Source organism: Manis pentadactyla, chromosome 11 (assembly GCF_030020395.1).
Source record: "Manis pentadactyla isolate mManPen7 chromosome 11, mManPen7.hap1, whole genome shotgun sequence".
NCBI classification, from domain to species: Eukaryota; Metazoa; Chordata; class Mammalia; order Pholidota; family Manidae; genus Manis; species Manis pentadactyla.
The window spans coordinates 67,784,056-67,809,921 of record NC_080029.1 but is presented as its reverse complement, the minus strand read 5'-3'; the positions used below and the strand labels follow the sequence as shown (position 1 = coordinate 67,809,921).

Below are 25,866 nucleotides of genomic sequence, written 5' to 3'. Positions count from 1 at the left end.
CATATTTAATAAATCAGAGTATCTTTCAGAGGTCTGATGATTAATATACTACACTTTGGTATTCTAAGTGTTATCTTTATAATACTAACAAATCAAACATTCAAGATCAATGATAAGTATTTCCTACAGCACATTATTATTCCTGAAAGATTGTTTCAAGATCTTTCATATGCTGCACCTTAGTGGGGACCAAAGAAACAAAAGCTTTAGAACATATTCATCTATTAGGTTGAAAACTGTATATACAAAGCTTACCCTAAATCTTCTATGCTAAGTGGAGGCCCAGAACCTGATGGATTCTTCAGCACTAGTTCCTGTAATTTTGTGTTCTTCTCATCTTCAGAAAGACCTTTATTGCTTAAAATATGGCGCCTCTTGATAGCAAGGTCTTTAATTTCTTTTAAAAATCTGGCTCTGTGTGGATTTACTAGTTCAAAGTCTTCCCAAGTTAAAATTCCATTAAACCAAGCTGGGGGTTTTGGTTTGGGGGGGTCTAGAATAAACTCTGATTTTGAATCCTCTTCAAAGCTTCCTACTGAGAGTGAATCATGACCTTCTTCTGTAGAAGCTTCAGACTGACTCTCAGTACAGTGTAAGTCTCTATCACCTCGTGACTCATAAATCAGTTTACTCATATTGCTTTTAATGTCACCCATACACATAAGTTTAAAGAAAGGCTTAGAAATTGGTAAGTCCACAAGTCTATTGTCTTGAATGCATTTGGCCAAGAAAATCCCAAGGAAATGAAAGAGTTTTGTGATCCTTTCAAGCTCATCACTATCTTGTGGAAATGGTGCTGTGAAGAGTCCACATGACCTCTGCACATAGTATCCAGGCGGTTTCAATCCACCTCCAAGGTCGACCTTATTTTTTTAGAGGAAGAAATGCAAATAAAATTAAAAAAAAGATCCATTAACATTAAACATCTTCATCAGTTTAGCTATCTGAAAGTATTTACATATATATTAAATAGTTTGGTAATGGAATTTGAAGTTCAAAAACATTTTAATAGTATCAAGATTATTCAATAATAGAAAGTCAGAAAATCTAGCTTGTGCTCAGAAAGTATAGCCTATTTTTAATACTTTCTAAAAGCAGAATCACAAATCAAATCATAAAATGGGAATCTTACATGACGGGATTCATCATCTGGAAAGTTATCATCACAAAGCCAAGCTCCCAAATCAGTTCTCTGGAATTCTGCTGCCACCAGAGCATAAAACTCTAATGTAGGGCCTAGGCCAGTTCCTTCTTCTCCTAAAAATTCAACCTAAAATATGAAGAAATAAATCAAGGGGAGGAAAAAGTGAGTTTAAAAACTATTTTTTAATGATCCCATTCTTAAAAAAAATCAAGTCCAATAAGATACCTTTTTTTATAGCAGCAGTATAATATATTATAAGCAACAGAGAAGTCTTATTCTAGTTTTCCTAAAGGCAGAGAAATTCCTCTATGTAATGCGATTTCTATACAATGTCCAGTTGTCATTCCCGCACACTGAAATAAATTAGGTACGAGGTACCTCAAGAACTGATTTTCGGTCTGCATGTATTTGCATGACATTCTCAGCCCATTCCATCAGTGATTCACCACGCGGGACTTTTACTCTTTCGTGCTTGAGACGACCAACTCGAAACTCCCCAGGGTCATCTCGCCTGACACTACTTGTGGTCCGCGTTCTTTCCACAGTGGCCTCACGTCGGTTCTGTAACCACACTATTGCTCTGAAATGGAAAAATACCAATGTAGCTGTAGCGTACAACTGTTAAGTGTACTACTAAAGCAGCATCATAATCCAAAGGTTCAAGAAGTTTTTTAAAGAAGTATTTTATCAGTTGATTAAAACAGTGACATTTTTATTGCATAAATTATTGCTTCCACTCGTTAAAATATATAAACCGCTTTTATTGTAATCTTCCTTAAACAAGTTGAGAAAGTACCTAGTCTATGTTCCCCTTCTTTACTTTAGCAAATAATACATCAAAATAAAGGTCTTCGGCCCAACCCCACACAACACATAAAAATATAGACAAACTCATGATACATAAAAGCAGGCAACATTTCCTGACTATTAGAGATATTAAAAAATGATTAAGTTATCTTTATTACTATCATACGAACTGAAAGCTACCATTAAAATAGCATAATAAAAAGTGTTTAAAAAAGTAAAAACTTTTTTGAAAAGTGTAAAATATAACAATGTATAAAAGTATTTTCTTTTTTACAACACAGAGCTAATCCTCCTAGGGTGAGAGAAAAAACATGAACTACGAATAAAAGGATGAAAGATCTACTCTCATGTGTGCTACAATGTTTTTGTAGACTCAGACCAATCAGCTATGTTCTTTGAGAGTCAACTTCCTCAACTATAAAATAGAAATCATAACCAATGACATTTATCACAACAGGCTAGTAGTTCCACATGTACAGATGCTTTATAAATGGTATGAAATAATACCATCAAGTAACTTACTGGGGAAGGAAACAGCTCCATTTTAAATTACAATTTTTTTAATCTACTTTGAAAGTACCCTGGATACTCAATCATTCAACAAATATTTATTGAGCACCTACAATGGGCTATGCACTGCTTTAGGAACTGCACGTAGAGCAGAGAACAAAACTGCCAGAAATTCCTGCCATTATATATATGTTATATATATATATATTATGTATGCAAGAAGGTATATTTTAGTGTTATCAAAGCTATTTGCAAACTTTTAATTTGATATTACTAAGAATTTTAGCAACTAATAATTGATTTAAACTAGTTAAAACTGTACAATAAATGCTAGATGATGAAAACACAGTACTCTATTCCACACTACTCCAAGAGATTCAATCCACACTACAACTGACCCTTGAACAACATGGGTTTGAACTGCATGGGTCTACTTATACACAGATTTTTTTTTCAATAAATACATTGGAAGTTTTTTCAGGGATTTGCAACCATTTGATAAAATATTTTTCTTTACTCTAGCTTAGTTTACTCTAAAGATACCATATATAATATATATCACATGCAAAATATGTTAAATGACTATTTATGTTATTGGTAAGGATTCCCAGTCAACAGTAGGATTATTAGTACTTAAGATTTTGAGGAGTCAAAAACTATATCTGGATTTTCAATTACAAGGGGAGAGTATTGGCAACCCTAACCTTGCCTTGTGCAAGGGTCCACTATATTCTAAGAGCATATATCCAACTGGAAACAAAAGAATGTTTAAATGTTGACAACTCTTTATAAGAAAGATAAAATTTTCCTCCATCAGTCTTGATATATAGTTGTACATTTTGAGCTTATATAACATAAAAGTATTATTTATTCTAGAAATTTATAAAAAGATGCATTTCCTACCTTGATGCCCCAAATGCTGTACAAGTGAAATAAAGCTGTCTAGTTTCAAATGGTATTAGAAAAGGACACTTGCTGGTTAATTGCTCACACCAATCTGGCAGAGCCCCACTTGCCAACGCCAGTGGTTCCTGCAAATTAACAAATAATGTCTTAAGGAAATCATTAAAAAAGACAAAAAGGAGTCAATTCTGAAATGTAATGAAAGAAGTGAATGTAATGGACGATATGGCCCAAATCACTGAATCAGAACAGATAAGACATGGTGGAAGGAGAGGCAATACTTTGAAAGTCCAACAAGTACAGTTTAGAGTTCAGCTGTCTGATTTTATTACCTCAATCTGCTGCAAAATTTTTGTTGTGATTTTTTTGCTAGTGAATTCATCTGGTGGAAAAGTAAACTGAGGTTGCTCATCACTTTCTGTAAAAGTAATAAAATTAATAAATATATAAACTGACTAGCTCTTTAAAATGCCAAAGAAGTGAAACAAGGCTTCCTACACACCTTCTTGGGATATTCTTGAATAAGGGTCACTTGCAACTATATACAGAATACGCAGAAGCTGAAGGACGTCTTCCACTCCACAAGAATTCTGTCCATTGCCTGCTTTGGCCTGAGGTTGTTCTTTTGTCAAATTAAGAATATCACTACTTTGAAGAGTAGAAATGGCACCCTGGTTTAATCCAGACTTTGTTCCATGCTCACAAAAATCCTATAGAAACAATTAGCAAACTAGCCATTAATCACATTTTCAAGAAAAGAGATACATCATCCTATTAGTATTACTTTGAAATGGCTGGAATTTTTTGAAGAACTGTCTTCTTTTAAATAAAAACAGTTGAAAATCAGTGTGTTCTAAACCACTGAAATTCCCAAATAAAATATGACCACTATAAGCCAGTTAAAACTATGTACTTAGATCCAATACCACAAACCATATATGAAATTTAGCAGTGACATATTAACAATGTTAATTCAACCTCATTTTTTTCATATCCCAATGAACCTCTCTTCCTTAAGAATTTTTAAAAGCTGCAAACAAAGCACGAAGCCATTCCCAATTAAAATAGTGTTTTGATGCCAATGGATACCTTATATGCAGCTATGAGCTGAGAACAATTTCTGTTTTTCCTAATACTTTTATTAGTGCCAGTTAATTTCCAGTGGCGCAGGAAAGCGGCATCTGCATTCTTCTGCAGGTAGGTTATCAAGTCATTCTTTGGTAATTCATCAGTGCCAAGGTACTGTTCCACATGCTCTACAGACCAACAGCCCTACAACAGGAAAAACCAAATGTTGGCCTTTCCTGATTATAAAGTCCACGCTATTTTACATGCATTACATACAGTAGTTTTAAAATCATGCACTTAACCTAATCTAAAGAATTCCATGTTAGTGATTTTTCTCTGAAATGTTCATTCGAAACATTGTTAGTTTTTATTTATCTTTTCTTTTTCCCTAAATAGCCAAAGCCCATTTTCTAAAAATAACTTACCATTTTTCCATTTTCCTTTTCTTTGTCAGAATCCTTCATTTCTCTGTACATGATTCTAAACATGAAGATATTATTCAAGTTAATTTATAAATCAAATGATTTTTGGTTATTTCCAGTAAGGCATCAATTCTTTAAAAAATATATGAATGATGTCACTCATTAGCCATATGCATACATCAAACACAGAACTCAGAATTTATAAGAAAAAATATTAATTCATTACAAATAAGACAAAGTAGCAGAAACCATATCCCTGAAGAAGTTATGGTTATAAATTATTGCAAAGAAAACACATCAAACCTAGAATTTTTAAAGAAATAATATGCTGTATCATGTGTTATAACTTCTATATATTGTTGTAAAAATAAAATGAGATGAGGAATGGTTTGCTTCTGTTTCTAGGCAGAACAAAAGGATAAGAATAACAAGGCCTGGAGTGCTTCACATAAGGCAGTTGAGATCAAATATGAAACTTCCATAAACACTGAAGAAGGGGGAATGCCATGATGACCTTCTCCTCCATCTTGAAAGGTGCTACATTACTGGACATTATACGAGATTATCACTGATGTTAAGAGAACATCAGCAACATAAAGTTACATAAACGTGATTATAATTTATTATTCATTTATATTATTAAATTATATTTATTTGTATTATTATTATTATAGATAATACTGAGTATTTTCTACATCCAAGAGAACACTAAAAACATTTTATGTATATTAATTCATTGCTTCCTCACAACTCTCATTTTACAGATTAGGAAAGGCACCAACATGCTAATAAATTTGCTCAAGGTCACTGATAATTATTTGTTGAATGAGTTGAGTGAATGACCAAAGAAAGGCAGGTTTAAGTCACAGACCGAAAAACAAAAAATAGAAAATATTTAGTACTTAATAGGAAATCCCAAGGAGCTCAATAATTATGACATAAGCAACTAGTTCAGAGTATTTCTGACGTTCCTTCCAGTTGTAAACCCTAACTTATCTACATCAAAAGTCAGAAATGCTATATCTGTTCCTGTAAAACAACAGAACAAGAACCAAATATTTTCTGTTCCTAAAGTCCAGAACACAGAAATACAATGCTTCTGGGCTCATATACTATGAAAACATCTACTTAAAACATTAAATTAAAATGTCTTACGTGTATGTTGGCTCCCAAATACGCCGAAGTTTATCTGATTTCACGTTGCCATTGCAGGACAATTGAAGCAATTTTTGTACATAGTAAAAAATGGTTGATCTGAAATTAGTGAGAGGCAATTCAACTTCACGAGTTGTTCCAAGACCTGTTACTTTCAAAGTGAGGGCTAATCGAGGTGACGGACTACATTCAACTTCTTCCAAAAGCTCTGAATGAGGTGTTCCTGAAAATACAGAAGACGTGAGAACAAGCACCCTGAAAGGAGCGACCCAGAAAGAATGCCGCAGTGAGACAAGGCGACATGAAACCTGAGCATTTCTGCCATATGTTAGCTAAAGACATTGCCTGTTTAAGACTCCCCTAGCTTCAACATTTATTTTTAAAATGAAGTTACACCTAGGTTAAAGACAGTACTAAAGTAGAATTTATGCATATGATACAGATCTCTAACTCTAAGTACACATGCATAACTGTATGAATATTTCAGAAACATTTTATTTTTATAAATGAGAAACTAAAACTATCTGTAATTCTACATTCATAGAAAAACACATACTCTGGTCAATTACCTGCCAAGCTTTTGCTCACAATAAATGAGCAGTTTGTGAGGTAAACACACACACACACACACACACACGCACGCACGCACGCACGCAAGCGCGCGCGCGATCAGGTTCATAGTGTATTTGGTGGTTTATTCTTGTTAGGTTAGTAATCTTTTCCACATTTTGTGATAGTCTTCTAATGTATTATTTGATTCACTGCATGATAGTCCATTGTACCTTAACTGAACCATACCCCTATTGTAAGACAAAAGAGGTAATTTCCAATTTTTTGACAATATAATTTCTGTAGTCATCAATGTATACAAATCTGTTCTAAATTTATTCAGTATAAATTTCTAGTAGTAAAAACACTTTATCAGAAAATATGAAATACATGTCAAAGAGCTCTACAGAAAACCCATACTTATTTATACTCCCTAGAATAGGTTTTCCTTATTGAAGGGACCTTGGAACATCTTGATTCAGCCTATACCCATTCTCACCATAAATCATTATACTACAAAGTGTACCTACCTTCATATTTAATACAGGTATCTTTCTATCCAGTAAAAAGTACATTCCACACGTTATCAACATTTAAGTCTTCATTAAGGATAATATACTGATTACAACAGTTGCCATTCATTGAGGCACACAGTAGGTACCATGCTTAGCACTTTACATAGTTGACCTCATTTAACCCTGTTAAGTACACTGTCAAACAGGGAATTCTTTTCCCTATGTAACAGATGAGAAAATTGAGGCTGTCACAGATTAGGTAATTTGCCTTGTGTATTAGTTTCCTATTGTTGCTGTGACAAATAACCACAAACTGGGTGGTCTAAAACAACACAAATGTATCATCTTGCAGCTCTAGCAGTCAGAAATCTAAAATGGATGGGCAGGGCTTTGTTCCTCTGGAGGTTCTAGGGAAGACTGTTTCCTTCCCTGTTCTGGAATCTAGAGGCTGCCCATACTGCTTGGGTCATGGGGCTTCACCTCTCCGATCTCTGTTTCCCACTGGCCAGTTTCCTTTGACGCTGACCCTCGTGTCTTCCTATTATGAGAACACTGGTGATTATACTGAGCTCACCCAGGCAATCCAGGATTAGCTCCCCATCTCAAGATCCTTAATTTAATCACATACACAAAGTTTCCTCTGTCACATTACGGTAACATATTCAGGGATTTTGGAATTTAGGACCTACGTATCTTTGGGGGGCCATTAGTGTGCTGACCACCCAAAAATAGAGTTATAAGAGATAGAGGTGCCACATAGGCTGACTAACTCCAGAAGCTGTAACTAAAACCATTATACAGCTTTTCAAAGAAAAAGATGACTAGAAATACTCCTCTGCAATTTTGATCCAGTATAAAACAGAATACAAGTTACCTCTTTAAACGAGGCCTTGCTTTAAAAACTACCAAATACAAAACACAGCGTTTTTAAATACTGTAATTGGCTCCTTAAAAAAAAAATCTTTTTTTCCCCCAAGGCTAGCAGTTTTTCCTGAAAATTTGTATTTATAACTTGCATATACAAGTATCACTTTACTTTTCTAACTGCATGTATCAACTTATTTGGTATCTATTAAAATTAGACCACAAAATAAAATGCACTATACCTGGGGGTGGAATTTCTAGATCCGTTGTCTGTTGGACATTAGTACGACCAGGCCTGGGGTCAAAGGCAGGAACCAGAGCAGAGAACTGGCGCTTTAGCACATAGTCATCATCCCACGTTCTCCGGCGTCCTCCCTTAGTTTCATACTCTTCTTCTTCCTACTCAAATAAAATTCCCCATACAGACATTACAAGGTGAAGCTTCTCATTACTGCAGAAGTGATGTTTTATCTATTACAATGAAGTATAAGTTACTTCTCTATAGCTGCTACACTATTCCAACAGGTATAGGGTACAATGACTTACAGTTATCAAAAGTAAGTTGCCTGAGTGGGAGTTACACAAATCTACATGTGATAATAATAAAGAACCAAGATGTGGTACATATACATAATTCAGCCATAGTAAGAAAAGAAATCCTGACATTTGGAATAACATGGATGGATCTAGAGGGTATTATGCTCAGTGAAATAAGCCAGGCAGAGAAATACAAATACCATATGATTTCACTTATTTGTGATGTATAAAAACAAAGCAGAACAGAAGGAACAAAACAGTAATTTAATTTTAACAGATACCAACTAAGATAGTTATATATAGTTAGAAAAGTAAAGTCTATGAGCAGTAGACTCAGAGACACTGCGAAGTGACTAGTGGTTACCAAGGGGGACGCGTTGGGACCAGTGAGTGAGGGGCATAATTACAGGGACACAGTAATTCACAATCACAATGTAAGCTGGTCACAGGGATGGTAGTACAGCATGGAGAATACAGTTAATGATTCTGTAACATCTTTCTACGTGGATAGACAGTGACTGCACTAGAGGGGGTAAGGATTTAAAAATGGGTAAATGCTGAACCACTGTGTTGTACATTTTGAAACCAATGTAACATTGTATTATTTGATACTTCAATTAAAAAATATGATAAAGAACCGTAAACATACATTATACCAATGCCCATTTCCTGGTTTTGATATAGTACCATAATTATGTAGATGTAACCATTGAAGAAACTGGGCAAAGGGCCCATAAGACCTCCTTGTACTATCTTTGTTATTTCCTGTGAACCTATGAACCTATAATTATTTCTAAATAGGTTGGCTTTGGTTGTTGTTGTTGTTATCATTAGTGTACAATTACGTGAATAACATTACTGTTACTAGACTACCCCTATTATCAAGTCCCCACCACATCATCCCTTTACAGTCACTGTCCATCAGCATAGTAAGATGCTATAGAATCACTGCTTGTCTTTTCTGTGCTATACTGCCTTCCCTGTGTCCCCCCACCACATTATATGTGCTAATCATAATGAACCCTTTCCCCCCCTTATCCATCCCTTCCCACCCACCCTCCCCAATCCCTTTCCCTTTGGGAACTGTTAGTCCATTCTTGGGTTCTGTGAGTCTGCTGTTTTATACCTTCAGTTTTTGCTTTGTTCTTATGCTCCACAGATGAGTGAAATCATTTGGTACTTGTCTTTCTCTGCCTGGCTTATTTCACTGAGCATAATACCCTCCAGCTCCATCCATGTTGTTGCAAATGGTAGGATTTGTTTTCTTCTTATGAATGAATAATATTCCATTGTGTATATGTACCACGTCTTCTTTATCCATTCATCTACTGATGAACACTTAGGTTGCTTCCATTTCTTGGCTATTGTAAATAGTGCTGCGATGAACAGAGGGGTGCATATGTCTTTTTCAAACTGGGCTGCTGCATTCTTAGGGTAAATTCCTAGAAGAGGAATTCCTGGGTCAAATGGTATTTCTATTTTGAGCTTTTTGAGGAACCTCCATACTGCTTTCCACAATGGTTGAACTAATTTACATTCCCACCAGCAGTGTAGGAGGGTTCCCCTTTCTCCACATCCTCGCCAACATTTGTTGTTGTTTGTCTTTTGGATGGTGGTGATCCTAACTGGTGTGAGGTGATATTTCACTGTGGTTTTAATTTGCATTTCTCTGATGATAAGAGTTGTGGAGCATCTTTTCATATGTCTGTTGGCCATCTGAATTTCTTCTTTGGAGAAGTGTCTATTCAGCTCCTCTGCCCATTTTTTAATTGGCTTATTTGCTTTTCGTTTGTTGAGGTGGGTGAGCTCTTTATATATTTTGGATGTCAACCCCTTATCGGATCTGCCATTTATGAATATATTCTCCCATACTGCAGGATGTCTTTTTGTTCTACTGATGGTGTCCTTTGCTGTACAGAAGCTTTTCACTTTGATATAGTCCCACTTATTCATTTTTGCTTTTGTTACCCTTGCCCGGGGAAATATGTTCATGAAGAAGTCGCTCATGTTTATGTCCAAGAGATTTTTGCCTATGTTTTTTCTAAGAGTTTTATGGTTTCATGACTTACATTCAGGTCTTTGATCCATTTGGAGTTTACTTTTGTCTATGGGGTTAGACAATAATCCAGTTTCATTCTCTTACATGTAACCGTCCAGTTTTGCCAACACCAGCTGTTGAAGAGGCTGTCATTACCCCATTGTATGTCCATGGCTCCTTTATCATATGTTAATTGATCATATATGCTTGGGTTTATATCAGGGCTCTCTAGGCTGTTCCATTGGTCTATGAGTCTGTTCTTGTGTCAGTACCAAATTGTCTTGATTACTGTGGCTTTGTAGTAGAGCTTGAAGTCCGGGAGCATAATCTCCCTCACTTTATTCTTCCTTCTCAGGATTGCTTTGGCTATTCGGGGTCTTTTGTGGTTCCATATGAATTTTAGAACGATTTTCTCTAGTTCGTTGAAGAATGCTGTTGGTATTTTGATAGGAACTGCACTGAATCTGTAGATTGCTTTAGGCAGGATGGCCATTTTGACAATATTAATTCTTCCTATCCATGAGCATGGGATGTGTTTCCACTTATTGGTACCTCTTTAATTTCTCTCATGAGTGTCTTGTACTTTTAAGAGTATAGGTCTTTCACTTCCTTGGTTAGGTTTATTCCTGGGTATTTTATTCTTTTTGATGCAACTGTGAATGGAACTGTTTTCCTGATTTCTCTTTCTGCTAGTTCATTGTTAGCGTATAGGAATGCAACAGATTTCTGTGTATTAATTTTGTATCCTGCAACTTTGCTGAATTCACATATTAAATCTAGTAGTTTTGGAGTAGATTCCTTAGGGTTTTTTTATGTACAATATCATGTCATCTGCAAACAGGGACAGGTTAACTTCTTCCTTGCCAATCTGGATGCCTCTTATTTCTTTGTGTTGTCTGATTGCTGTGGCTAGGACCTCCAGTACTATGTTGAATAAAAGCGGGGAGAATGGGCATCTTTGTCTTGTTCCCATCTTAAAGGAATGTGTATCCTGTTGCTTTTGGATGGAGTGTTCTGTAGATGTCTGTTAAGTCCATCTGTTCTAATACGTTGTTTAGTGCCTCTGTCTCTACTTATTTTGTCTGGTTGATCTGTCCTTTGGAGTGAGTGATGTGTCGAAGTGTCCTAAAATGAACGCATTGCATTCTATTTCCTCCTTTAATTCTTTTAGTATTTGTTTCACGTATGTAGGTGATCCTGTGTTGGGTGCACAGATATTTATAATAGTTATATCCTCTTGCTGGACTGACCCTTTTTTCATGTAATGTCCTTCTTTGTCTCTTGTTACTTTCTTTGTTTTGAAGTTTCTTTTGTCTAATACAAGTACTGCAACTCCTGCTTTTTTCTCCCTATTAGTTGCATGAAATATATTTTTCCATCCCTTTACTTTCAGTCTGTGTACGTCTTTGGGTTTGAAGTGAGTCTCTTGTAGGCAGCATATAGATGGATCTTGTTACACAACCTAAAGGTTCTTTTTTTTTCCCCCCTCCTTTTTCTTCCTCCTCCATTCTTTGTATGTTATGAATCATATTCTGTACCCTCTGTCTATCCCTTGGGTGACATGTATTTACCCTTAGGAATACTTCCATCTATAGGAGTCCCTCCAAGATGCACTGTAAGAGGTGGTTTGTGGGATGATTCTCTCAGCTTTTGCTTATCTTAAAACTGTTTAATCCCTCCTTCAAATTTAAATGATAATCTTGCTGGGTAGAGTATTCTTGGTTCGAGGCCCTTCTGCTTCATTGCATTAAATACATCATGCCACTCCCTTCTGGCCTGTAAGGTTTCTCTTGAGAAGTCTGATGATAACCTGATGGGTTTTCCTTTGTATGTGTTCATTTTTCTCTCTCTAGCTGCTTTTAAAAGTCTGTCTTTATCCTTGATCTTTGCCATTTTAATCATTATATGTCTTGGTGTTGTCCTCCTTGGGTCCCTTGTGTTGGGAGATATGTGCATCTCCATGGCTTGAGAGACTATCTCCTTCACCAGATTGGGGAATTTTTCGGCAATTACCTCCTCAATGACACTTTCTATCCCTTTTTCTCTCTTCTTCTTCTGGTACCCCATAATGCGAATATTGTTCTGTTTGGATTGGTCACACAGTTCTCTCAATATTCTTTCATACTTAGAGATCCTTTTTTCTCTCTGTGCTTCAGCTTCTTTGTATTCCTCTTCTCTAATTTCTATTCCATTTACCGTCTCTTCTACTACATCTAATTTGCTTTTAAATTCCACCATTGTTATGTTTTATTTAAGATATGGAATTTCTTAATGATTGAATCTCCATCTTAAATTTGTTCCTGAGTTCTTGAATATTTTTCTGTACCTCCATAAGCATGTTTATGATTTTTATTTTGAACTCTCTTTAAGGAAGATTGGTGAGTTCAGTTTCATTTGGCCCTTTTTTGGGGTTTGTGATATTTTGGTATGAACCTGGTTCTTTTGACGTTTCGTATTTCTGTGTGGTGCCCTCTAGTGGCTGGAAGCTCAAGTCTGTGGAGCTGCTCAGTCCCTATAGTGAGGTTGGGGGTCGTAGGGGAGCAGAGCTGGTGCCCTGTTTCATGAGGTCTGCTCTGTTCATGAGGTCTGTATGCAGTCTGGTTCAGCCTTCTTTCCTGTTGCTGTTTTCAGGTTAGTTGTATTAATTAACTATATTTTCGTACTATTTGTGGTTTTGGGAGGAGTTCTCTGTCTCACCTCTCATGCCGCTATCTTGAATCTTCTAAATAGGTTGCTTTTTTAAGAATGTAAATTGTATTACATACTAAATTACACTGAAAATAGATATAATAATGCTTGGGAACTGCTTTAAATTACTATCTGACAAAGAAAAGTCTAACAAATTTGAATAAATGTTGATAACTATTAAAGTCAAATGATGGGTTCTTGTAGATTCATTGTATTATTCCTTCTGCTACTAGCATGTTCTAAAGTTTTCAAAGTATGAGGTTTTTAAGGAGTATTTTCTCCTCTCCTTCATTTCTAGTATCAACCAAAAAAATAGATTAATGAATTGTATATATTGTAAATGTCTAATGTAGTAATTTTTAATACCAATTATGTATGTACTTATATACACACATACACAGCCCCTCAGACTTTGAACACTTAGCTGAAATGAACTCTTATAACAAACCAAGAGATATTAAGCATCAGTATATGTTTATTGGTACCCAAAGGCCAAGATGAAGTGGTTTCAAATAAGAAACTCTTATGTACATTATGCAAGAGCAATCATGGACTCTATCCAGAATATGGAATCCAAGCAGCTGGGGAAGTTTTGTTTTGTTAACTCTATTTGGTAGCTTCCTGCCCCTTCCCTTCCCCCCCTTATATGTTTTTCTAGGCATTCTGGTCTGTGCTTTACTACCAAAAGGGAAAAAATACACAGTAGAAAAGATAAACATGAAGATATTACCTGCTCCCCAATAGGTCGGCTCCCAGCGCCAGCAGGGACCTGTGGCAGCTGTGAGGTGACAGCATGGTGAGTTACATCAGAGCGGGAGCCAGCTCGACGCTGCAGTGATGGACGTCTCAGAATCTGAAATAAAAATATGTGAAGAGATGCATCTAATTATTTGACCTGCATATATCCACATTCAGACTTGACCGGAACTATCAACCTATATTACTTCCAAAGCTGTCATTATAAAACTTCATTAGCCATCTTCAGAAATTATATATTGAATGTTTCAAATTCATCATGTATCATATACTAACCTTCATAAGAAATAGGCTAATATACTATGTGTTTCCTAAGCAACATATACTAAAAGCATTTCTTGGAGTTGTTCACCCCATTAGAATTCAAGTTATGAAATTTTTGGAAGTATTTTATAAAGAGAAATAAAAAATATACAAGAAATGACAATAAGGAGTATTTTCAGCAAAAAAGACAATCACAGTGGTTAAACATTGGGAGTCCTGGGTTATACTGCCTAAGCTTGGGTCTCAATTTTATGCTTAGCTGATTAATTAGGATAAACTATTTTTCATATGCCTCTCACTCACAGCTCTGTGTAAAGACTGATAACATAGATACTGCTTGCAAAACAGTATGTACTAAAAAATTCTAATTACTGTGGGAGAATCATGAAAATGGTATTCTTTATGATTAGTGCAGTTCTTCACATTTTAAAGCCTGTTAAAACATCAGCATGTGGCACTGTATATACAACCAACTTATTTTCTTTTAAAAGAGAATCATGAACACTCAGATTAAAAGTGCTTTTCTTAATCAAATACATGCTATATTTCCTTGCTTCATAGTTTAACCAGGACTTTGCCTTCCTCTCTTCATTTCAATTTTTAACATCCTATCTTTGTTAAGAAAATGCCTCTCTACCATAACCTCCTCGTATTCTTGGTCCTCCTGATTGTCATCTTCATTCTCATCATCTTCCTCATCCGGCTCAGGCAAGTCCTCGTCGTCGTCTAGCTCAGCTAACAGAGTACTGGCACGGCAGCTGTCAAGGAAATCTGTAAAACAAAACGAATAATCTCACACTCAACATAAGTAACACAACTTGACAAAACCATGGGGAAATTCAGAAGGACCCAGAATAAAGGCCACGCACAGGATGAGTAACGCTGGCAAAAGCCACAGGCATGGCAGAAAACAACAGGGAAGAAAAGGATGACTACAAATTAGATCCAAATCTACAAAATCATAATACAGAAGGTCAACAATATGGGCTATGTTAAAAACAACAATTGTATCATCATTCTCTACATAAATCAAAGGAAGGATAATATGGTGGTAAGAGAACAGTTTGGCATTGTTTGTCAACAAATATCTGTGAGTACTACTCTGCGCCAAGAACTGTGTTAGGTACCAGGAATACACAGTTGCAAACAAAATCAACATGGTCTGAGTCCCATGGAGCTTGCAGGGAAAGGAGGCATTTAAAAAGTAAACAAATGAATATACATATATAAATTATAGAAGATCTTATGAGGGAAAAAAATAGCATTAAATCAGAGAGAGCTGGGTTTGGCTATGTGACCTGGCAGATTAATGACAATTACTACATAAGGCTAGTACCTATGTACTATAAAATAATGTATGCACCATCTTTCATATTATTTACACAGAGGAAGTTCAGTGAACTTGAGTCTCCTTCCTTGTTAGGATTTCTTCCCCTCACCTCCCAATAAAGATTGTGTCAAATTTACTTGTCTCACATAATGAAGATGCTGACAAGCTATTCTTCATAAAAACTGAGAACGAGAAGAGGAATCATGAGACTAAAATGCAAGTTTTTACTGGACCTGAAGAAAAATAAATTCTACAGATAAAAAGGAAATATATACTGTCAAAAGAACACCCAGAAGACAATTCATAATGATTTAGTATAAACTTATACCTGCAGGCTCCTGAACCAAATATATTTTTGAAGTGTAATAACTATATAGGACTAAAAATGCAATGCCTTTCCTGGTGGGGGCTAGAAAAAAGAGGCCTTTAGTTTCTCAAGTACACATTCCTTAACACTTTAATATGCTGAAGTCAGAATGTATCTTGTAAGCAAAGGCAAGCCACAGTAAATTGGCAACTTTTTTTCATTAGTGACATAAAATAATGGTGTCTCTTATAACTAATGGCATCTTAAATTTGATGAAATACTTCTAATATATGAAAAGACCATCCTGCAATTTAGGGGTGGTTTTCATGAACATAGTGTGGTAGTACACAAAATAATTCCACATTTGGTTTATTTTGAAAAGAAAATAATCAAACTTTATATACTGAAATTCTCTCATGTTAACAATTCACTGAAGTCAGAGGTTTTTTTAAAACTCATCTTCCCTTTTTTATCTTACCACAAGAATATTTTTAAAAACTACATATTTCATAGATGTGGCCCTATCACAGAATCCAATCATGTCTCCCATAATGAAATACACTAAAAGTTTGCACACGTAGAAATTATTTTAATAAGGCTGATGTTCCTCGGATCCTTCACAGAAGAACTTTTAGAGCCCTCCAGTTTTAGGATTGTAGAAAAGGAAATTGTAATCATCTAACAACTGTTTTTAAAAGGCAACCAGTAGCCCTAAAACTTTAATATTCTTTCCCACTAGCATGCCCACAATCTTCTTGACCTCCACATGATCAAGAACTAAAGCTTGAAGTGAACATAAAATGAATAGGAAGGGGCAGAGGGGCTTCCATGAGAAAAACTAAAGTGGAAATAGCTTATTCAATGAATTTACAATACTTTGGTCTAAACATCATCATCATTTTGCTACATACACATTTAATTAATAAAGTAGACACAGAGACATGTAATCATTTTCCTAAAACCATGAAACATCAGACTCAATTCTTGGCTTGGAATAGGAGAGGCCATATTCTCAGAAAAAATAAGAAAACATATTAAAATGAAACATAAAAAAAAAAGAGTACTTAAAATCTACCTTGATATAAGTTTTCTTATATTTAAATTAACTAAAATAATTTTTAAACAAGAGGCAATGAAATAAAGGATGTATGATAAAGGGTGTTTCACAACAATGATGGGAATACAACCTTTGTGGAGACAATACAGCAATTATTTCTTTTAGGAATTTACCCTAAGGAAATACACATAATGCAATTCAAGATACTCATTCATAACAGTGTTTATGGTAATAAAAAGTTACAACTTAAAAGTCCAAAATAGAGAATTTATTAAATAATGATCATATAATCAATTAGAATATCTGGTAGCCATTTCAAATACTGTAGAAAACCAGAAAACAATGTCAAAATATTTTCACTACTGAGAAAAAAGAGCTGGAAAGGATACATTTCTTTTTTTGTAAAAAAAAAAAGAATATCTAGATCAAATGATAACAGTAGCTGTCTCTGGGAGATGGATATGAGATGATTTTTATCTTCTGTATTTGCTTTCTATAAAAAGATCTACTTTTCTAGTAACACAAAATAAGATGATTAGAAACATATTTTAATTGAATCAATTAGTTTTATCACCGACTACAGCATAGAAGCAAAGATGGTATAGCTAGAACTTTCTAAACAAAAATAAATTTGAAAAATTTGAATGTTACTTAGTTAAGGAATTATTTCCAAAGACCTTGATAATCGTTGTGATACTGTGATTTATAACAAGAAATGTGTATTTGGTCTTCATCTGTTCCAGATGAAGAGCATTGAGCTCTTAAAACCCTTGAAATTCCCTAAGTGATAAGAACAATAAAGGTGTCTTTTGTTATTCAAAAGCTGGGTAATTTCAATGAGGAACCTTCTGGAAAGCCCCTAGGTAATCAGAGGATAGGGCTGCTGATTAGAAATCTGGACCTTTTACACCACCCCCAAGACCTCTGCGGAGGATGAGACGGGCTCTAGACAGCTGAATCACAAATGGCCAACACTTTAAATGACTGTGCCTAAGTCATGAAGCCTCAAAAAAACCCCAAAAGGATGGGATTCAGGAAACGTCCAGGCTGGCGGACAAAAACACAAGCACAGGCCAGGAGGGTCCTCAAACTCCAAGGGGACAGAAATTCCTGTGCTTGGGACCCTTACGTACCTCACCCTATCCCTCTCTTCTACCTGGTTTGTTCCTGAATTATATCCTTTTTATAACAAACTGGTAATCTAGTAAATAAGTGTTTTCCTGAGTCCTGTGAGCCACTCTAGTAAATTAACTGAACTGGAGGAGGGGGAATGTGGAAACCTCCAATGTGTAGCCCAATGGGCAAAAGCACATATGACAACCTCAACTTTGAATAAGCATTGATGGAAGGGGGTATGAGCAGTGCTGTGGCACCGAGCCTTTAACCTGTGGGTTCCAACACTGTGTCCAGGTGGGCAAACAGTGACAGGCTAAGTGTAGGACACCCAGCTGGTCTGAGAACTGACTGGTGTGGGAAACTTCACACACATTTGGTAGTTAGAGGTACCAGAGGTGACGTACTCCGTGAGCACTGGGAGTAGAGGAGACACAGAAGTGTTTTTACTCTTACTTTACAGTGTACAAGAAAACATCACTTCACAAGGCTTATTAACCTATTATTACATTTCTGTTCTCCTCTGATAGGGTGTCAAATGTCAAATATTTTTGTTATGGTTCTTTTAATAAAACTTCCTTAACAACAAAAGAAAAAAAAAGGATGATACACGAAGTTCCTAGATATCTGTTTATAATTGGGTAATTTTTTGATTACCCCTCATATCACTGAATTTTTTCCACCTTTTACAAAGATGCAAAATATTTATAAGAAGGAAAAATTCTTTTGTAATCAAAGTTAAAAACCCAGCAGAAGGCAGAGCCAAGATGGCAGCATGAGTAGTTCAGATGAAATCTCCTCCCCAAAACATATATATTTATGAAAATACAATAAATACAACTATTCCTAAAAGAGACACCAGTGGATGCAGTAAAACAGCCAGGCTACCTCTACATCTGTGAGAACTCAGCATCACACGAAGGGGGTAAGATACAAGCCGCGGCCAGGCAGGACCTGAACCCCAGAACCCAGCGGGAAGAAAGGAGTCAGAATGGGGAGGGAGTGAAAGCCCAGGACTGCTGAACAACCAGCTCTAGAAATCCGCACCCAGAGGACAGACACACAGTGCATAGGGTGCTGGATATTACAGAAATGGAAAAGCAAAACCTGCGGGCAGATCCCCACAACCGGCGCCCGAGGCAAAAGAAAAGTGCTTTTTGCAAATCTTAAAGGGACAGGGACTCCACAGCTGGACAAAGTCATGCCGGCACACTTAGCCAGCAGCTGGGAATCCCGGGAAACTTTAGGCACCCTAAACCCCTGGGTGGCAGCGCAGCTATGAAGCTCCTCATGGCAATAAGCAGCCTGCCAGTCATTCCCCCAACTGCCACGGACCCCGACACACCGGCCCAGTAGTGGGAGAGTGGCAGCACGCACCGGGGGCAGCAGCGCTAGAGGGGACCGAGAGCAGCCCATGCACACTGGCAGTGCCAGAGGGGACCAGGAGTGGCGGCTGTGACCGAGTGGCCCGGAAGCAGCCCGTGCGTGCCGGCGGCCGCGGTGCCAGAGGGGTCTGGGAGAGGCTCACGCGAGCCCATGGCGGCGGCGACCGAGTGACCCAGGAGCGGCCCGTGCACGCCGGCAGCCACAGCACCAGAGGAGCCCGGGTGAGGCCCGTGAGAGCCCATGGCAGGGGCGACAAAGCGGCCCGCACGTGCCAGTGGCAGTGGTGCCAGAGGGGCATGGGAGGGGCCTGCGTGCACCTGCGATAGCACCAGAAAGGCCTGGGAGTGGCCAGCGAGAGCCAGTGGCAACGGAGCAGCCCAGGAGCAACCATGCCCCCAGCAGCCAACCGGAATCCCAGCCCGATGCACAGCCACCCAGGCCAGACCCAAAAGCCACTGCTGGTACACAGCTGCCTGGCAGGGGTGCCACTTTTGCAGGGGAGTGCACCTGGCATGCCCACCACTCCCCCCACAGGGCTCTGCACTGCTCTGACGGTGACCCTGCCCACAGCAGCTTAGGGGATTAATCTGGTGGCTGCTCCAGGAGTGCGGGTAACTGACACAGCCAGCAGAGAAGCGCAAGGCATCCAGCAAGCAGGAAAGGACTTTCTTCTCCCAGCTGACACACCCACTACCTGCCTACAGCCACCGCTATCACCATGAACAGGCAGAAAAATTTAGTTTAGTCCAAAATAGTCCAGACAACACCTGAGAGAGGACCTGTGGAGATAGACCTAACCAGTATCCCTGAAAAAGAATTCAAAATAAAAATCATAAACATGCTGATGGATCTGCAGAGAAATATGCAAGAGCTAAAGGAGCAAGTACAGAGGGAGACTACCGAAATAAAACAATCTCCGGAAGGCCTTACAAGCAGAATGGATGGGATGCAAGAGGCCATTAATGGAATAGAAACGAGAGAACAGGAATGCATAGAAGCTGATGCAGAGAGAGATAAAAGGATCTCCAGGAATGAAACAATATTAAGAGAACTGTGTGACCAATCCAAAAGGAACAATATCCGCATTGTAGGGGTACCAGAGGAAGAAGAGAGAGAAAAAAGGGATAGAAAGTGTCTTCAAAGAAATAATTGCTGAGAATTTCCCCAAACTGGGGGAGGAAATAGTTGCTCAGACTACGGAGGCACACAGAACTCCCGAGAGACGGGACCCAAAGAGGACACCACCAAGACACATAATAATTAAAATGGCAAAGATCAAGGACAAGGACACAGTATTAAAGGCAGCCAGAGAGAGAAAAAAGGTCACCTACAAAGGAAAACCCATCAGGCTATCATCAGACTTCTCAAAAGAAACACTATAGGCCAGAAGAGAATGGCATGATATATTTAATGCAATGAAACAGCAAGGCCTTGAACCAAGGATACTGTATCCACCACGATTATCATTTAAATATGAAGGAGGGATTAAACAATTCCCAGACAAGCAAAAGTTGAGGGAATTTGCCTCCCACAAACCATCTCTACAGGGTACCTTAGAGGGACTGCTCTAGATGGGAGCACTCCTAAAAAGAGCACAGAACAAAACACCCAACATATGAAGAATGGAGGAGGAGGAAAAAGAAGGGAAAGAAATAATCATCAGACTGTGTTTATAACAGCTCAATAAGCGAGTTAAGTTAAACAGTAAGGTAGTAAACAAGCTAACCTTGAACCTTTGGTAACCATGAATCTAAAGCCTGCAATGGCAGTAAGTACATATCTTTCAATAATCACCCTAAATGTAAATGGACTGAATGCACCAATCAAAAGACACAGAGTAATAGAATGGGAAAAAAGCAAGACCCATCTATATGGTGTTTACAAGAGACTCACCTCAAACCCAAAGACACGCACAGATTAAAAGTCAAGGGATGGGAAAAAACATTTCATGCAAACAACAGAGAGAAAAAAGCAGGTGTTGCAGTACTAGTATAAGACAAAATAGACTTCAAAACAAAGAAAGTAACGAGATAAAGAACGACATTATATAATGATAAAGCGCTCAGTCGAACAAGAAGATATAACCATTACAAATATAGATGCAACCAATATAGGAGCACCAACAATTTGAAACAAATACTGACAGAATTAAAGGAGGGAATAGAATGCAATGCATTCATTTTGGGTGACTTCAACACACCACTCACTCCAAAGGACAGATCCACCAGACAGAAAATAAGTAAGGACACAGAGGCACTGAACAACACACTAGAACAGATGGATCTAATAGACATCTATAGAACTCTACATCCAAAAGCAACAGGATACACATTCTTCTCAAGTGCACATGGAACATTCTCCAGAATAGACCACATACTAGGCCACAAAAAGAGCCTCAGTAAATTCAAAATGACTGAAATCCTACCAACCAACTTTTCAGACCACAAAGGTATAAAACTAGAAATAAATTGTACAAAGAAAGCAAAAAGGCTCACAAACACATGGAGGCTTAACAACATGCTCCTAAATAATCAATGGATCAATGACCAAATTAAAATGGAGATTCAGCAAAATATGGAAACAAATGACAACAAAAACACAAAGCCGCAACTTCTGTGGGACGCAGTGAAGCAGTCTTAAGAGGAAAGTATATAGCAATCCAGGCATATTTGAAGAAGGAAGAACAATCCCAAATGAATAGTCTAATGTCACAATTATCGAAATTGGAAAAAGAAGAACAAATGAGGCCTAAGGTCAGCAGACGGAGGGACATAATAAAGATCAGAGAAGAAATAAATAAAATTGAGAAGAATAAAACAATAGAAAAAAAGCAATGAAACCAAGAGCTGGTACTTCAAGAAAATAAACAAAATAGATAAGACTCAAACCAGACTAATTAAGAGAAAAAGAGAATCAACAGAATCAGAAACGAGAAAGGAAAAATCACGACAGACCCCACCGAAATAGAAAGAATTATTAGAGAATACTATGAAAACCTATATGCTAACAAGCTGGAAAACCTAGGAAAAATGGACAACTTCCTAGAAAAATACAACCTTCCAAGACTGACCCAGAAAGAAACAGAAAATCTAAACAGACCAATTACCAGCAACGAAATTGAAGCGGTAATCAAAAAACTACCCAAGAACAAAACCCCCAGGCCAAATGGATTTACCTCGGAATATTATCAGACATACGGAGAAGACATAATTCCCATTCTCCTTAAAGTTTTCCAAAAAACAGAAGAGGAGGGAATACTCCCAAACTCATTCTATGAAGCCAACATCACCCTAATACCAAAACCAGGCAAAGACCCCACCAAAAAAGAAAACTACAGACCAATATCCCTGATGAACATAGATGCAAAAATACTCAACAAACTATTAGCAAACCGAATTTAAAAATACATCAAAAGGATCATACACCATGACCAAGTGGGATTTATCCCAGGGATGCAAGGATGGTACAACATTCGAAAATCCATCATCATCATCCACCACATCATCAAAAAGAAGGACAAAAACCACATGATCATCTCCATAGATGCTGAAAAAGCACTCAACAAAATTCAACATTCATTCATGATAAGAACTCTCAGCAAAATGGGCATAGTGGGCAAGTACCTCAACATAATAAAGGCCATCTATGATAAACCCACAGCCAACATCATACTGAACAGCGAGAAGCTGAAAGCTTTTCCTCTGAGATCGTGAACAAGACAGGGATGCCCACTCTCCCCACTGTTATTCAACATAGTACTGGAGGTCCTAGCCATGGCAATCAGACAAAACAAAGAAATACAAGGAATCCAGATTGGTAAAGAAGAAGTCAAACTGTCACTATTTGCAGATGACATGATATTGTACATAAAAAACCCTAAAGACTCCACCGCAAAACTACTAGAACTAATATCTGAATTCAGCAAAATTGAGGGATACAATAATAACACACAGAAATCTGTGACTTTCCTATACACTAACAATCAACTTTTATAGAAAGAGAAATCAGGAAAACAATTTCATTCACAATTGCATCAAAAAGAATAAAATACCTAGGAATAAACCTAACCAAGGAAGTGAAAGACCTATACCCTGAAAACTACAAGACACTCTTAAGAGAAATTAAAGAGGACACTAACAAATGGAAACTCATCCCATGCTCCTGGCTAGGAAGAATTAATATTGTCAAAATGGCCATCCTGCCCAAATCAATATACATATTTGACGCAATCCCTATCAAATTACCAACAACATTTTTCAATGAACTGGAACAAACAGTTCAAAAATTCACATGGAACCACCAAAGACCCCGAATAGCCAAAGTAATCCTGAGTAGGAAGAATAAAGTGGGGGGGATCTCGCTCCCCAACTTCAAGCTCTACTACAAAGCCACAGTAATCAAGACAATTTGGTACTAGCACAAGAACAGAGCCACAGACCAGTGGAACAGAATAGAGACTCCAGACATTAACCCAAACATATATGGCCAATTAATATACGATAAAGGAGCCCTGGACATACAATGGGAAAATGACAGTCTCTTCAACAGATGGTGCTGGCAAAACTGGACATATACATGTAAGAGAACGAAACTGGATCACTGTCTAACCCCATACACAAAAGTAAATTCAAAATGGATCAAAGACCTGAATGTAAGTCATGAAACCATAAAACTCTTAGAACAAAACATAGGCAAAAATCTCATGGACATAAACATGAGTGACTTCTTCATGAACATATCTCCCCAGGCAAGGGAAACAAAAGCAAAAATGAAGAAGTGGGTGTACATCAAGCTGAAAAGCTTCTGTACAGCAAAGGACACCATCAATAGAATAAAAAGGTATCCTACAGTATGGGAGAATATATTCATAAATGACAGATCCAATAAAGGGTTGACATCCAAAATATATAAAGAGCTCACCCACCTCAACAAACAAAAAGCAACTAATCCAATTAAAAAATGGGCAGAGGAGCTGAATAGACCGTTCTCTAAAGAAGAAATTCAGATGGCCAACAGACACATGAAAAGATGCTCCACATCGCTTGTGATCAGAGAAATGCAAATTAAAACCACAATGAGATATCACCTCACACCAGTAAGGATCGCCACCATCCAAAAGAGAAACAACAAGAAATGTTGGTGAGGTTGTGGCGAAAGGGGAACCCTCCTACACTGCTGGTGGGAATGTAAATTAGTTCAACCATTGTGGAAAGCAGTCTGGAGGTTCCTCAAAATGCATAAAATAGAAATACCACTTGACCCAGGATTTCCACTTCTAGGAATTACCGTAAGAATGCAGCAGCCCAGTCTGAAAAAGACAGATGCACCCCTGTTTATCGCAGCACTATTTACAATAGCCAAGAAATGGAAGCAACCTAAATGTCCATCAGTAGATGAATGGATAAAGAAGATGTGGTACATATACACAATGGAATATTATTCAGCCATAAGGAGAAAACAAATCCTACCATTTACAACAACATGGATGGAGCTAGATGGTATTATGCTCAGTGTATAAGCCAGGTGGAAAAAGACAAGTACCAAATGATTTCATTCATATGTGGAGCATAAGAACAAAGAAAAACTGAAGGAACAAAGCAGCAGCAGAATCACAGAACCCACGAATGGACTAACAGTTACCAAAGGGAAAGGGACTGGGGAGGATGGGTGGGAAGGGAGGGATAAGGGTGGGGAAAAAGAAAAGTGGCATTACAATTAGCATGGATAATGTGGGGGGCGTGCTGGGCAGGCTCTACAACACAAAGAAGATAAGTAGTGATTTTACAGCATCTTACTACACTGATGACAGTGACTGTGAAGGGTTATGTAGGGGGGACTTGGTGAAGGGGGGAGCCTAGTAAACATAATGTTCTTCATGTAATTGTAGATTAATGATACCAAAGAAAAAAATCCCAGCAGAAAAGCGTAACAGCATCATTATACAAATATCTCAATATTTTAAACTCTAACTTACCATATAAGGAATACTCTGCTTCCTGACCTGTGTCGCTCTCACTGGAGGTTGACGTAAGGCTGGTGGTTAAAGTATTACTTAAGGACTGACCGACTGATAAGACTGTTGTTGCAGTAGCTACATTGCTGCTGCTAGTAACGCTGGATGTTGACATAGTCACTGTTGATGTAGTACCCGGTGTGGTCAAATTAGGAAAACTCTGAGCACCCATAAGAGGAGAAGCTAAAGATAAAAATGAAATGATTAAGTGGGATTGCATAAACTTTAGAAAACGAGGTTGTACATTTAGAAAAAAGAATGAGGTCATGAAATACTAATTATTAAAAGGCAGAAAAGCAACAACTTTGGGAACTCAACTGAAATCCAACTAAAAAAGTCTTGTTTTTATGGCATTATTATATTTTTGAAAAATGAAGCCTAGCATCTTTAAAAAAAGTGAAATAAGCAATGAAATAATTCCCTATGATATTTTCCAAGGG

The 25,866-nt window shown here is 37.5% G+C and overlaps 2 protein-coding genes across 14 annotated transcripts in view; one reads left to right on the top strand and one right to left on the bottom strand.

Moving 5' to 3' along the window:
* Nucleotides 1-14,213, top strand: part of AP4S1 (adaptor related protein complex 4 subunit sigma 1) — a 73,468-nt gene extending 59,255 nt beyond the window's left edge. Inside the window, exons 5-6 of one of the 4 annotated variants that reach the window (XR_008992523.1) lie at nt 12,989-13,143; nt 13,945-14,213. Coding sequence is in view for 1 of the 4 variants with exons in the window: in XM_036881252.2 (XP_036737147.1) it covers nt 13,945-13,989 (45 nt within the window). In the remaining 3 variants the exon portion in view is untranslated. Of the gene's footprint in view, nt 1-12,988; nt 13,144-13,944 lie in introns of those variants that run through there. The other 3 variants (XR_008992521.1, XR_008992522.1, XM_036881252.2) reach the window with 3 other exon arrangements.
* Nucleotides 1-25,866, bottom strand: part of HECTD1 (HECT domain E3 ubiquitin protein ligase 1) — a 125,560-nt gene that overhangs the window by 4,636 nt on the left and 95,058 nt on the right. For 3 of the 10 annotated variants that reach the window (XM_036881239.2, XM_036881241.2, XM_036881243.2), the window contains 13 exons: nt 25,388-25,609; nt 14,858-14,991; nt 13,931-14,053; nt 8,180-8,336; nt 6,010-6,232; nt 4,858-4,912; nt 4,454-4,636; nt 3,867-4,074; nt 3,697-3,782; nt 3,365-3,492; nt 1,523-1,724; nt 1,133-1,270; nt 256-863 (listed from right to left, as the gene is read on the bottom strand). In XM_036881239.2, the coding sequence (XP_036737134.2) occupies nt 256-863; nt 1,133-1,270; nt 1,523-1,724; nt 3,365-3,492; nt 3,697-3,782; nt 3,867-4,074; nt 4,454-4,636; nt 4,858-4,912; nt 6,010-6,232; nt 8,180-8,336; nt 13,931-14,053; nt 14,858-14,991; nt 25,388-25,609 (2,467 nt within the window). The remainder of the gene's footprint in view (nt 1-255; nt 864-1,132; nt 1,271-1,522; nt 1,725-3,364; nt 3,493-3,696; nt 3,783-3,866; nt 4,075-4,453; nt 4,637-4,857; nt 4,913-6,009; nt 6,233-8,179; nt 8,337-13,930; nt 14,054-14,857; nt 14,992-25,387; nt 25,610-25,866) is intronic. The other 7 variants (XM_036881242.2, XM_057488516.1, XM_057488517.1 and 4 more) reach the window with 4 other exon arrangements.